The following is a 14,517-nucleotide window of genomic DNA, read 5'->3' as shown; positions in this document are numbered from 1 at the left end:
TGCTGCTGATCAATGTCCAGAAGACAGCCTCTGTCATTGTTCCCTTCTCTTATGTCTCTTAAGTTAGTTTGTTAGTTTAAGTTAGTTAAGTTAAAGTTAAGTTAGCTTTAAGTTAGTTAGATCCTAAAGTTAGTTTTCAAAGTCTGCACAGAAGTTGTCCCATTGTTGTGTACGCTCACAATAACGAGACAGGGAGGGGCTTTATACCTGCTCAAATGCCAAAACATTGGACTTTGTTTCTGTGAGTCTAGGTGTCTAAAGGTATTTTGAGCATTTGTGTATCTCTGACAATTAGCTATGGATAAGAGCTGGTGTTCCATCTTGTCCCTGTCCTTCCTGTTCTTTCCCTCACCTTTTGTCAAGCAGTCAAGATGCCAAAACCCCATGTTTTTTGGTTTGTGTTGCAGGAATGGAATATTGCAAAACTTTCTATTGAATATGATTCTGAACCATTTGGGAAGGAAAGAGATGCAGCAATTAAGAAACTAGCTAGTGAAGCTGGAGTGGAGGTCATTGTTCGAATTTCCCATACATTGTATGACCTAGACAAGTAAGTTGCCATTACTTCTGATTTTAAGTATGAATGTTTTGTACTATTTGGTTAGCTAGCATGTGCTACTTTCTATGCAGAACACTTTATAGTTAGGAAGACTACAAATTTGTTTTGTTTCTTTTATCCATCCATCCATTCAAATTTTATTACACACTGAGTAGAACTTTGCAATTCCAAAGAATGATCCATAACTGTATCTGAATAGTACCAGAATAGAAAAATAGGATGTTTTTTTAATAGTGTAGTAGCTAATTTGGATGTATTTTTATGTAACTATGATCTCTTATCTGCTTTGCTTATCTGTATTTTTCTTTTCCTTGAGCTGTTCATATGCAATACTTACTCATTCTTCCCCACCCAGGAAAGAAAATAATTGACTTAGTTATAAACAGTTAATTTGTATGTCTCCTTTAATGGGGAGAAGAGGATAGTTAAAATTAAAGTTCAAACTGTCTGGACTTCTGTGTGTATCCGTGACTTTATTAACGTACTAGAGGTGGGTCAGAAAGTATTTCTTGGTGTGTGTACCTTACTAGAAAAGCCAAAATTGTACTATTGTTTGACATACCTCTTCTCTTTCTTCTTGTTTTTCCCTTTTGTAAAATCCAGAATAATAGAATTAAATGGTGGCCAGCCTCCTCTTACTTACAAGCGATTCCAGACCTTAATTAGTAGAATGGAACCACTGGAGATGCCTGTGGAGACTATAACCCCAGAAGTAATGGCAAAGTGTACTACTCCAGTTTCTGATGACCATGATGAGAAATATGGTGTCCCATCACTTGAAGAGCTAGGTATGTTCTAAGATACTTTGACATTGTGAAACAAGTAAGATGTAATCTACTGCTAAAATCACAATACTTAAAATAAGCATGAGAGAGGTTCTCCTCATGATTAATTGTTAAACTAATGCCATTTATGACATACAAACCCAAAAAGGATAGGCAACTCTGTGTTTTAGTTGCCTTATTTTAAATGGGAGGTCAGATACATCAAACTATATTGACTACTGTTTGTCTTCCTGTAATACAGCATAGCCATTTTACCATGGTATCAAATAATCATTAAGCTACTAATAGTCTTCGATACTTCATTTTATATTACATGCATTTGGTATCCTTATGCTTCAGGTCATTAATCTGTCATTTTATAAATTAATTAAAAAAAGAAACTCCAAACAAACAAAAAACCCCAAAACCTGCAATGCCAAAAAACCAAAATCACAATAAGGCAAATAATCCTTGGAGAAGCTTCTTGGAAGAAGTAGTCTTGTGTTTCTGTAAATTTTAATTCTGAGAAATAGTGTCAAACAGTTGTGCTGTGAATCCTTCCCCCAACTTCCCTGTTCTTTTCTTGCCCTCAGATAAAACCAAACATGGTATGACCTCTGGATTGCTAACAAAGGGGTCTGGACAGATTTTGGCTAAGCTCTGGCTGCTCTGTATAGTCCTTTTGAACTCTCATACAAGAGACCTTGCTTTTAAAGCCTTTTTAAGAAGAGATCTCACTATACAGTGGTTAAACTACAGACTGACATGTTACCTCATGCACCTGGTGAACAATCTTGGGGGAGATGCAGGGGGGTGGGAGAAATATTGTTACCTCTTTTCATCTTTCTTTCACAATTCAAGTATGTGTTTATTTTCAATTGACAATAATCCTTCTGTTATTTAAGTCAGGGTCAATGAAACCCAGGAATGTTCTGAAGATAGCAATCCTTGCAAAGCAAAACTTAATGGGAAAAGCTTTGAGACATTCTGTAAATTACAACAGCAATCCTTGGTTTTTAGTAGTAATTCGGGGGGCAGTGGGGGGAGGGAAGTGATTTTTTTGGCACAGCCCACAAATTCGCAGAGCTGAGAACTTGAAAATAATTGGAAAAATGATAGAAAGGTCACTTTCTGCAAAAAATAGAAGTAGAGTTGAAGTAAGGCAATTCAGCATGTAAAACTTGTAATGTAAATTAATGTAAATGTAAAAATTGTTTTGCTACAGTTTAGAGGTATTGGATGTACTTTGGTAAGACCTGGTTTCATACTGGTTTAAATCTTGTACTTTGCAATGTGCCCAACTCAGGGTTATTCTCGAGGTACAATAAAATGTAGGTAGGTATCAATGCACTAGAGCTTTGCTGCCCTACAGTATAAGCAAACAAGGAATTTCTTTGTTTCAATTTGTTTTTCAGGTTTTGACACAGATGGTCTGCCTTCTGCAGTGTGGCCAGGTGGAGAAACAGAAGCTCTCACACGATTGGAAAGGCATTTAGAACGAAAAGTATGTTTCAAGTCATTGCAAGTACAACACATCTGTGAAACATAGCTGCTCTTTGAAATGTAAAAGAAATCAAGCAAGTCATTAAAAAAAAAAAAAAGAAAAAAGACAAAAGCACAAACTTGACCTAAAGGCCTTGATGTAATGATATAAAGCAAGTTGCTGGTTTTTAGCTTTAAAAGATGATAATAGGTTGTCTTTAATTTGAATCTTGGAGAAAGTCTGTTATACTGTTTTCTACTCAAACTGGTTTTTCTTTAGAAGTAAATTCACACAATACATGCTTTTTATAGCTTTAAAGGGAAATTAGTCTAAAAGCTAACGTATTGCTCATTGTCTAAGTTTCCTCTGTGTCTAGGAGAAAGGGGTAGGTAGTTCTGGCAGGCAGCTCACACCTTCTGCATTGAGATTAATGACCTTCTAGGGATTCTGATGATTCAAAAGGGAGCCCTAAATATCATAGGTAACATGATCATATGTCCAGTGTCTGGATTTCTTCCTTTGTTTGCAAGTTACCACCGAGCTTATGGTCTGATATTGCCCTGTGGTTTGTTTTTGTTTGGTTGGTTTTTGTTGGTCTTGTGTTGTTGTTTTTTTTTTTTAAGGCTTGGGTGGCAAACTTTGAGAGACCACGAATGAATGCGAATTCCCTTCTGGCAAGCCCTACAGGGCTGAGCCCCTACCTCCGCTTCGGCTGTTTGTCCTGCCGTCTCTTTTATTTCAAGTTAACGGATCTGTACAAAAAGGTATGGTTCCTACATAGTCATTTACCTGTAGATGCTGTGATTTTTTTTTTTTTTCCTTACTACTTCTACTAATAAAATGTTTTAATGATGATCTTCAGGTAAAAAAGAACAGCTCCCCTCCCCTCTCCCTCTATGGCCAGCTGTTATGGCGTGAATTTTTCTACACAGCGGCGACTAACAATCCACGGTTTGATAAAATGGAGGGGAATCCTATCTGTGTTCAAATTCCATGGGATAAGAATCCTGAAGCTTTGGCCAAATGGGCAGAAGGCAGGACAGGTTTTCCTTGGATTGATGCAATTATGACACAGCTTCGTCAAGAAGGTTGGATTCACCATTTAGCTCGGCATGCTGTAGCCTGCTTCTTGACTCGAGGTGACCTCTGGATTAGCTGGGAAGAAGGAATGAAGGTATTGTTTCTTCTTTGTGAATTTCTAAAGTGCCAGATGAAGTTTCAGGTAGTCATTCTAGAATTGTCACTACTGTGTGGTCAAGGTTGAATTTTAAACCTTGAACTGTGGCCAAAATTAAATTGCTTCTGGTAAATCAGTGGTGCTGAAGTTTTGACTCTTGAGTGCCTCTTTTTACTGGTATCTTAAAGCGTTTCTTGCAGTCAGAATAGGTCTGCAGTTCTCCTAAATTTGAGATTTCTTCAAAAATCTTGGCAAATAAAATTGGATTACTCTTGTAATTGAAATGTCTTTCCAATCATACTGTGCGAACAGTTTCTGTTCACATCTCGCATCTCCTTCCCAGCAAATGGAAAGCACCACGTGAACTAAAGGGAGAAAAGCTAAAAGCTGAGAACATCCTTTCAGCAATTTCTGTCCCGTTGCCCAAAGTTAGATATATGAGTGTTGGCAGAATCATTTGGCTGAAGTTCCAGTTAAATTAATTTCTATGCAAGTACCAAAGAGATACCAAAGTTCAAATTACAAATGTCAGTCTCCTGAAGAAAAGAATGGAATAATTTCATCTCAGCCTTTGTATCAGTTTTACACTTTTAGAAGGGTAGCATATCTTTTACTGAGCAATGATAATCAATTTTATTTGCCATCAGGATTCTGACCTCATTCATATATGTATATAATCTTACAAAATGTCACCTTTCTTAACATATCAGTTGTAAGCAAACATCTTTCATTTTAAAAAATTCCAAAATTATCTTGGTTGCACAACCACATAAGCTGCTTTAGGAATTTTCCTTTTGCAGTCCATAAAGACATTGATGCATGTACACAGGTAAGTCAGCCAAACAGCAAAGCTGTATGCTACAGGTAAACACTGACTTGTTCTGAAATTTGAAATAGTACAGATGTATGGAGGGTCTGGACTTGTGCAGTGGAAGATGTTGAATTCATACATCTATAGCTAGCGAAAGTTAACCTGGCCTTCCATGGTGATGTTACTTCCAAAGCCTTACTAGATGGCAGCATCTAGTGGAACAGTTATGTGCTAACAACATTCATCTGAAGGTCTTGTTAATAGTCGTTATTACTTTTAAATTGTTTAAGATAAAAGTTTGGTTTGAAAAATACGATTTTTTTCCCAAATAGCTGCAGATATTGAGACCAAGGTACTTTTTAATGCTCGTTCAGTGTGTTCCATAGAATGAATGCCTTATGGAATATAGGTGGAGAGATCCCTGTTTCATGGTATTTTTGTCAGCAATCTGAGCAGAGAAACTTTTTATACAGGTTAATATTGTCTGTGTTAAAAAACAATCAGGGCTGGAAACTTGGATGTTTCACACCTGTTGAGTTCCAGACTTAATGTAAGCCACATAAATCTTCAACTTCTTCCTGGGTTATTTTTAATAAATTAGACATAACAGTTACAAGACAAGACTGTTTTTGTCTTCAGATTAGAAGTCATTATCTGCCCCACCCTTCTTCAGCATGCTTGGTGTTTCATATACCTCCAGAAATTTAAGTGCACGTCCTCAAAACTGTCACTTAATAGATGAACTATTTGCATTTATGAATAGAACTTCTGAATGTTTGTGCTACCCTGAAACTCTTGAATTCTACTCTTGGGACTCCTCTCATAGTGAAAGGCTCTGTGCAAGCTGACTTTGCAATGTGCTTTGTATGTTTCCTGTTCCCTGGAAGTTTACAAAGCTCACTCAGTTGTAGTTTGAAGAAGTAACCTCTGAAAGCAACAAATGCCCCTTGTAAGCAGTTAGGCTCCAGCAGTCCTTTGGGATTTATTTATTTTAACTGTGTGTTTATGCAAGAAGTGTGACTTTCTGATTGTAGCTTTCTGAGATGTCTTCAAGGTTTTTTACAGGGTAAAAGCCAAACAGGCTATCACACTTTTGCTCTTGAATTTTGCATTTAATTATCTGAGTTTGTGTACTGAACATTCTGTGAATTTTGCCAGGCAAGAAATAATGTTGCTAAGTTGAAGACCTAGGTTTCTTCTGCTGAAGTCAGAAACTCAAAACAGTTCCTGAAACCCTAGATGTCTGGAAGGTGTTCCAGTTAACTTGTTGCTCTAATTTTTTTTAAGGTCTTTGAAGAACTCTTACTTGATGCAGATTGGAGTGTGAATGCTGGAAGCTGGATGTGGCTGTCCTGCAGTTCCTTCTTTCAGCAATTTTTTCACTGCTACTGCCCAGTGGGTTTTGGCAGAAGAACTGACCCAAATGGAGATTATATCAGGTAAGTCCCAATCCAAAAATTGCAGCAATTCATGAATGTTGCTTGAACAGTCAAGTGGCTTTACACTTAAATGGCCTTTTGAATTTTATTTTTTCAAGGCGTTATTTGCCAGTACTTCGAGGTTTCCCTGCAAAATACATCTATGATCCTTGGAATGCCCCAGAGAGTGTCCAGAAGGCTGCAAAATGTATTATAGGAGTTAACTATCCCAAACCAATGGTAAATCATGCAGAGGCAAGCCGTCTGAATATTGAGAGGATGAAACAAATCTACCAGCAGCTTTCACGATACAGAGGACTGGGTATGGTTATAGGCTGTTTGCTTTATTTATTTGAAAACTTCCCTCACCTTCTAGCACTTACTAATTTTGTCTCATAGCAGTGGTAATCCAGTGGGAGCTCAGTGTGATGACCAAGGTTGTATATCCAAATAAATGAAAGTCTTAGAGATAACCAAGAAAGAGAAAGAAGTGTTTTAGTGGAGTACCTCTTTCCATATCTTACCCAGAATGTTTGAATATTTTTTTCCTGTGGGTTTTTCCAAGGTTTTTTTGGTTAAACTGAGTCTTCTGTGTGTTGTGTACAGATAGGTTTTAATATTAGTGATTAAAAAATTAATGTGGTTCATAACTTCAAACCTACTGTATTTGCATTTGTCAATTCTGTTGTTGAAATAGGGACCAACGCAGCCTCTGGGAGCATTCTTCCTAGATAGGAAAGACTATCCCCTTTTGCTCCGAGGTAAACCACATGCACTTGTACAGCTCAGGAAGGTGTGAGCAGTCTGTGTGCAGATACTGGATATTGAATCAGGACATGCTGAACTTCAATACAACATAGTGAATAGATGTAGATAATGATTATTGGAGAAGTTGTGCAGAATGCTGAAAATGCCTTTTAGTAATTATGAACTAAAACTTGGCAAGATCCAAGAAGTAGGTAAGACAGATATTCTTCTGTTACAAAGGTAAACCACTTGGTGAGGTGGAGACTTGACCATTGTGAGGAAAAGCATGCTACAGGTTGTTTGATTTTGTTGCTTTTTCTTCTGTATGTCTCTATGGCTATACATTTTATTTTGTTTGTTAGGTCTTCTTGCAACAGTGCCTTCAAATCCAAATGGAAATGGAAATGGTGGCCTAATGAGCTATTCGCCAGGAGAAAGCATTTCTGGTTGTGGTAGTACAGGAGGTCAGTCAAATTCTTTTAATACAGAGAACTGTTGGAACTAAACTGTGCAAACTTCTTTTATAATGCCCTTGGCATTATGTAGTATAAGCAAGAACTCTCTTCACAATACAGTTTTCAATGCAAGTCACAAACATTTCAAATTTATTTGCTAATTTTGTTAGTATTTGTGTATAGACATCTTCAGGTTTGTCTCAAACAAGCATTTTTTTTAACCTGTTCCCCTCCAAAACCCTACATGTATAAAACAGTTTGATTTCAAAAGTATTTGAGGATTTTCTCCTACAAGCCTACAAACATCCTGATACCTGTAATGAGGAATGATCTGTGAATTTTCAAGTCAGAACTGTTAATTTGTAAAGTTTTCTAATGCTATCATTAGATTGCTTACTGGAATTTAATTCTACCATAAAGTCAACAACTATATGGTGGGCCGCATCTGAAAGACCTTAATATAGAATTCACACAGTTTGATGAAGATTGCTTTAGATTTGTTAACATTCTTACTGTAGCATACAAAGACTAGGATTAACTAGTTACTAAGAAAACAATAAGAAATATGAAGATCAGTATTAAGATTGTATAAATTCATGGTGCATCACCATCTTGAATACTGTGTACACCTTGGACGACTCATTGTAGAAGGATACAGTAGAACTGGAAATTCACAGAGTTTGTATTCTCCTTAAACTTTAGTCAAGATTAGGAGCAGATTGCAAAGGAAAGATGGACCTCACTGTCCTCAGCCATTACAGTTCCTCCTGAAGAACTGAAGTCTAGAATTCTTAAAGCTGGGTGCCTGAGCTTTTATTTCTTTAAAGTTCAGAGATGTAGAAGGAAGGCAGGCAGGGCTTATTTTAAAAAAAATAGCATTATGTGCATTCTTTTATCCTTAAAATGCATACATATATATTCATATGTATTTATACTTTTCACATCAGAAAGGTATCCATTTTTAGGAGGTTACTGTGTATTCTTCTGATTCTGCAAGTATGAATTTGGAATAACAAAAGCTTTAAAGCTTTGGACCTGTTCTCAGGTGGTTTGGATTAAAAAAAAAAAAAAAAATCACAGAATGTTAGGGGTTGGAAGGAACCTTGAAAGATCGTCTAGTCCAACCCCCCTGCCAGAGCAGGATCACCTAGAGTAGGGCATACAGGAACTCATCCATGTGGGTTTTGGACATCTCCAGTGAAAGAGGCAGTCAAAGTCTGCTTCTTGAAGAGGAAGGGGGGAAACCCCAACATTTTAAATTCCAGAACTGGAATTGTATCTTCTGTTATGTTTAAGTCTTTTTCTCTGCCTCACCAGGAGCTCAGCTGGGAACTGGTGATGGTCATACAGGTGTTCAGTCATGTCCCCTGGGAGACTCTCATACAGGAGCAAGTGGAATTCAGCAGCAAGGTATTATGGCAGTACCTGCCTATAGAGGATCTCCAAATTCTTGCAACTATGGAAAAACAGACAAAACATCAAAATAACGTGGATAGATTGTTGGTGACAGCTGCTGCCTACAACTTGAACTGGCTTTGCTTCTGTTCTGTCTTGTTACTTTACTCTCTAAAGTGCTCACCTAGAACAAAATTTATGTGAGTGGGAGGGATCACAAGTGTGACTACACAAAAATTAATAAAACATTATCCTAGGTTACTTGAAAGATACTGAAAGAAAGCAGCTCACTTTGCGTATTTGATAGCAAAATTTGAATGTTATCTTTTCCCTCATTTCATTACTAGTCTTTCCATGTATAATCCATTTCCACAGTTCTGTGTGGATATTCTCATACCATGGAGGTAAATTTTTGTTACTTTAAGCATACAGAAACTTAAGCTGTGCTTTGTAATATATCAAAGTTAACGACAAATTTAGCACAACTGTTTCTTTCTTTGCAGCTCTGGGAGAAGTTGTGTGTTTGCTGATCGTGAAGGACTGTAATTTGTGTTTTGCTTTAAGTGTCCAGAACATAACTGGACTGCCACAACTGTTCAGAATAAGAAACCTTGCAATTGCTTTTGCTAATTCGCACTATTTATGTGGAGTGCTCAGTGTCAAGGTTGCCAGTGAGTAGTTCATGTGAACCAGAAAATAGCTTTGGGTCTTTGTTACTTGCATTTACTTATTTATTTGCACTACTTAGGCTAAGGATTCACTAGTATTGCTACTTGTCAAAACAAATGTTAACATTTCTAACAACTTAGAATTACAGTCCCTGGCTATATAAACATTCTGCTTGTTGAAAATACAATACATAAATATGTAGGCACTTAATATTTTTCACTCTGCATATAAGTGCATATATATTTAACTGCTGTAGGCTGCCAGGAGGCTTTTGGTTTTTTTGCATCAGATCTCTTCTGCATTCAGGATGGTTTCTGGCAGGATTTTTCTTGATGATTGGAAAATAAATCAATTGGCTCCTTTTTGTTGTTGTAAACAATGTAACTGTACACTTGCTTGCAGTTCTAAAATTTATTATAATAAATATCTACTGTATCTGAACAGGTTACTGTCAAGCAAGTAGTATCTTACACTATGCTCACGGAGACAATCAGCAACCACATTTGTTGCAAGCAGGTAATTTAAAGAACAAAAAAACCAAACCTGAAACGCTTTTCCTGAGTATATAAAGATGGAACAAAGTCGTAATGTAAATACTGGTTTTAAATTATCAGGAAGAACGTCCCTGGGTACTGGCATTAGTGCAGGGAAACGCCCAAATCCAGAAGAAGAAACTCAGAGCGTTGGACCAAAAGTCCAGCGACAGAGCACAAATTAAACTGGTAAGATCTGAGACGTCTTAACGTTATCCTGTTAATGAGTAAATTTCTGTACAGATTTTGTGTCCATGATAACGTGTATCACTGCAGTGCAAAGGATCCTAAATTATTGCTACAAATATTTCCGTTCCAGGTACTGTACAAACAATACAAAATCCTGGCTTTAAAGAGCTTACGAGATGGGAAGTAGTTACTGAAATAGAACCAGACCCAGGATGATCAGACACAGATTGAGGGCTTAATGAAGGGGATATGGATAAACCGTGGTTTCACAGACATTAGCAGAGCTGCTTATGTAGCTTCAGTTACTCTGCTTCTCATCTTACCTGAAGTCATGCCAGCAGCACCATTTGTGTGAATGTGTGGTGATGTGAATCAGAAGTGTCACAACTTGAAAGGCTCAGGGCCTGGATTGGAGTTTTAGGTGTATAAGTGGACTAAGCAGAACATATTTTAGAGAGAGAATGCAGAAAACTTGCAAAATAGTGATGTAATTACTGCATCTAAAGATGTAGGGACAAGAAAGATTTGAAGACTTGAGCATTTGCTGTTGGTCTCTAAGCTAAGCAGGGTGCTCAGATTGCCATTGTCAAGACAAGCTGTGGTGAAAAATGCTTGAATTTGGAGATGGAGGCATTGCTAGATAGATGTAAAAATGTGTAGAGAGATTCATTAAGATGGAGAAAGTTTAATGTATGTAAAAACATCAACACAGAGAAGATAATTGGGTTTTGTGTTTGGATAAGTTACTTAGGAACAGGACAGAGAAAAGGGAAGGCCAAAGATGTTACACTCCTTCCCCCAGTGAGCTTGATCTAAGAGTGAGGAACATCACTTGAAAGACAGAGTAGTTACTTAGGAAGAAAGCTAAAGAATGGAGGGCTGCCTGAAATAGCAGAGGACAAAATTTCAAGACTAGGATTGTGGCTGCATAGGTTAAAGGTGACTGAGATGCCATTCCATCCTTATCTTTTATCAAGGAAAAAAAAATGTTGGTCATTGTGGATTTTGAAGAGTAAGTAAGAATAGCACATTAGGTGAGTTAATAGCACATGGAGAAATTTTTGGTGGAATTGCAAGACAGGATTTCCATACGTGTAGATGAAGCTGCATTCAGCATCTCTAGAGATAAAAAGGGAAATTCAATCCACTTTATTTGGATTTGACAACAAGATCTAATTTTATGTGGTGTCAGCTCTTTGAAAAAGTTACTGCAGTGCTTTATGACTTGATCCAGTGAAGAACTACAGCGTTGTTTCCATAATGCCTGTCACTTGAAGAAACGAGCTGAGACCTTAGCAACTGATCCATCTGCTGTTTTCTCACATCCTGGAAGCACTGTAAACTGTGCTTCTCTGCTCTCATACTGATTTCTGGTACTTGGATGGGCCTGACTGGAAGATAATTCCTCCAAGAGAGTCCATGTTTCAGTAGCTGTCTAATCCTTAGTATGTGTAGATTCATTCAGCATCCATGTTTTGTATTGCAGAATTCCTTAGGTGCTCGTGTCTGTGTAGAAGAAGTGCCTGCAGAGCGAACGTCTGGTTCCTGTCTAAGCTCTTTTTCAATTGAGACAGGTTGGAAGGGTGAAAGAGTTTATCAGAGAAGATGGATTTTGTTAGGGGTGTTCAAAGCATGCTGGAAAAGCATTGTAGTCAAATGCAAAAATCAAACAAGATGATACTCAAAAAGACTGCTGGCAAAAGGATGAGCACCTTCTGAATAGCACTGAAGTACAGAGGCTGTTTGGTTTCTCTTCTTTGTGTTCTTTTTTTTTTTTTCTTTGCCCTTTTCCTTCCCCTTTTAGCCTCTAAGAAGGAAGAAGTAAGAATTTGGAGTATTTGGGCCAATACAGATGGGGGCAGGGCTTCCTGCACTGAGAAGGGGGGGAAAGAATATTGGTTCCTTGAATTATTTCTGCCTTCTTCAAAGAATCACAACAAACTGCTCAGGAATAATTTTTTTCCCCTTTTTCTTGCAGCATTATTGGAAGAGAAGATGCCACTCAAAGAACACACAGGACAAAATTCCTGCTACTCTATATTGGACCTAAAGTGTTGTGAGAGTACACGTACTAAAATGGCATAGTTTTTCATAAATTATTTTCACTTGTTCTCAGTTGTTGTAAACAAGTCCAATTTTTGGAATGCGTTATTTCTAACTGGCATTTCTATGGTTTTTAACTTTTTAATGACTTTCACAAAGGGCAAATTGAGTTTTGTATATAAAGTATTTGGTGAGGTATTTGCTAACTTAATGTAAATAAAAACATTCATGATTAGCGATAGACCCATCAATATATTTTTGATAATCTTTCATGTATATGGTAGTAGGAAAAGCTGTAGTGATGTTCTGTAAAATGGATTGACATAGAAGGTTTTAAAGTTTTTAAATTGTCGTCATTTTTAGATTCTGCATCATGACCTCTGTGTGATCAACATCATAATTTCATAATGTAAGTGCTTAGGACAGTGTTTAATCAAATACAGTAGTCATAATCTTTAGTAATCACATCTGTATATAAGTCATATGCCAACTTGTTGTCGAGTTGTAAAATTTTCATGTATATGTCTAGTCCTTGTATTTCCCAGTTGCCTTGTTCAGTAATGACATACCTTGTTAATAAAAGGAAATTGTATATATAGATACATATGTCTGTCTTTTGTGAATGCTGTTGCCCCAGTATGTATTTCCAAACAAAACTCTTTCAGGAAAAAAGAAATGGAATTTTTAGGCTTAATCTGGATACCATTAGCAGTGAACTGTATTACTTTTCACTTCAAGTGTCATAATACTGAAGCAAAATACTGTCCAAACTAGTGAGACCTTTTTGTTGAAATTGCATGCATGCATTCTTACCATTAAATGGTTTTCAGCAATGCATTTGTTTCTTCAAATTCTACAGGTAGGGTTTTGTTGGTGGTTTTGTTGGGGTGGGTTTTTTGGTGGTTGTTTTGGTTTTTTTTACCTGTAATTGCAATTTGCTTCATAGCCTGGTAGTCTTTGCTGCACTGCAGCTAGCTTGCTGCTCTTTGAGGATGCTGATTTCTAAAAACACATCGACTTTGCTGACTGCTCAGTCAATACTATCTCAGATGCTTAGAGAAGTTGTATCTAGATGTTTTCTCAGACTAAGATCTCTGAAGAAGCAGTCTGAATTATTATCTTTTACATAGAACTAGATCAGTTGCCTACTTGAGTGGGTGCACAAATTAGTTCTTATGTGGGAGGAGTTAATGATCTTGTTCTTAGTATCACATGGGTGACTTCCAGTCATGTGGTACTTCCATGTGTCAGTTTAAAATTCAGACTAAATGTATGGGTTAACAACATTTGCAGCAGCAAGGCACTTGCTGCAGAATAAACTGCCATGTTTCTGCCTGTTCCTAGATTTTAGATAATAATTAATGTAAGTATCTTTGCATGCTGATTGGGATACAATTGCAAAATCAAAAGCACTGCTAAGAAAATAGAGGCTTGCTTACTGTCTTGAGGCAGAGAATCTTTGACTGATCTTGAAGACAGTAAAAATCTCAACAGCCAGAGTGGAAAAGCAGATGCTAAATGTTTACTACAGTCTAAGTAGAATCATGGAATCAGTCAGGGTTGGAAGGGACCAACGGAGATGTTTCCTAAGGACAAAAATAGAAGAATTGTTTATTTACTGATTACGCAAGTAGTCAAAAAAAACCCACAAGTGTAGGCCTACACTGTTTCAGGAAGTGCTTTATTCTGTCAAGACAAGATCATACTGGATTTTTTTCTGACAATTTCATATAAAAGAAAAAAATCTAAATAAAACATTCCATCTGGATATTATGAGCAAATAGGCTATGGAACTCCCACAGAGACACTTTATCAAGGTAAGAACACACCTTTTCCCCCAACCAGTCTGAAGTTCAGTGAGTGAAAGAAGAAATTTCCCAAGAAGTTAATTTCTGTAAGTTAATTTCATTTTGCTTAAATACTGAAGGAGGACTTCTCATCTTGGTATAGGCAAGTCCTTCGATTAGCAAAGGAAAATCTGTGACGAAGACAGTGCTTCACTTGCATGCTGACTGGGATGAGTTCTGCTCTTGGGACTGCAGTGGAAGAAGTGGCTTGTAAGCAGGTTAATGTGAGAGAGGAGAGAGGAGAAAACTTGCCTTCTGAGTAGCAGAGGAGCCCTTTGCTTCGTATTCTTTCTTCCCACTGGTACTCACTGTGACCACAAAAGTAAATGAAAGAAGGCTGAGGTTTTGGCTGCACAGAAAAGTTGGTCAAAACTATTCTAACAGGCAGAGGGTTGGGTTTTTTTCCCCACCCCCACTTACTCCCTTG

At 37.3% G+C, this 14,517-nt stretch overlaps 1 protein-coding gene across 1 annotated transcript in view; it reads left to right on the top strand.

Annotated features, from left to right (window-relative positions):
* The window catches only part of CRY1 (cryptochrome circadian regulator 1), a 33,176-nt gene extending 20,960 nt beyond the window's left edge, over positions 1–12,216 (top strand). The window contains exons 3-14 of the mRNA XM_054387004.1: positions 408–550; positions 1,163–1,347; positions 2,739–2,827; positions 3,430–3,570; positions 3,669–3,980; positions 6,082–6,233; positions 6,332–6,534; positions 7,322–7,423; positions 8,732–8,824; positions 9,923–9,994; positions 10,093–10,200; positions 12,179–12,216. Coding sequence (XP_054242979.1) covers positions 408–550; positions 1,163–1,347; positions 2,739–2,827; positions 3,430–3,570; positions 3,669–3,980; positions 6,082–6,233; positions 6,332–6,534; positions 7,322–7,423; positions 8,732–8,824; positions 9,923–9,994; positions 10,093–10,196 — 1,596 coding nt within the window. The 3' untranslated portion in view covers positions 10,197–10,200; positions 12,179–12,216. The remainder of the gene's footprint in view (positions 1–407; positions 551–1,162; positions 1,348–2,738; positions 2,828–3,429; positions 3,571–3,668; positions 3,981–6,081; positions 6,234–6,331; positions 6,535–7,321; positions 7,424–8,731; positions 8,825–9,922; positions 9,995–10,092; positions 10,201–12,178) is intronic.
* The last annotated feature ends 2,301 nt before the right edge of the window (positions 12,217–14,517 follow it).

Source organism: Indicator indicator, chromosome 14 (genome assembly GCF_027791375.1).
Source record: "Indicator indicator isolate 239-I01 chromosome 14, UM_Iind_1.1, whole genome shotgun sequence".
NCBI classification, from domain to species: Eukaryota; Metazoa; Chordata; class Aves; order Piciformes; family Indicatoridae; genus Indicator; species Indicator indicator.
This window is presented reverse-complemented; position numbering and strand designations above follow the sequence as displayed.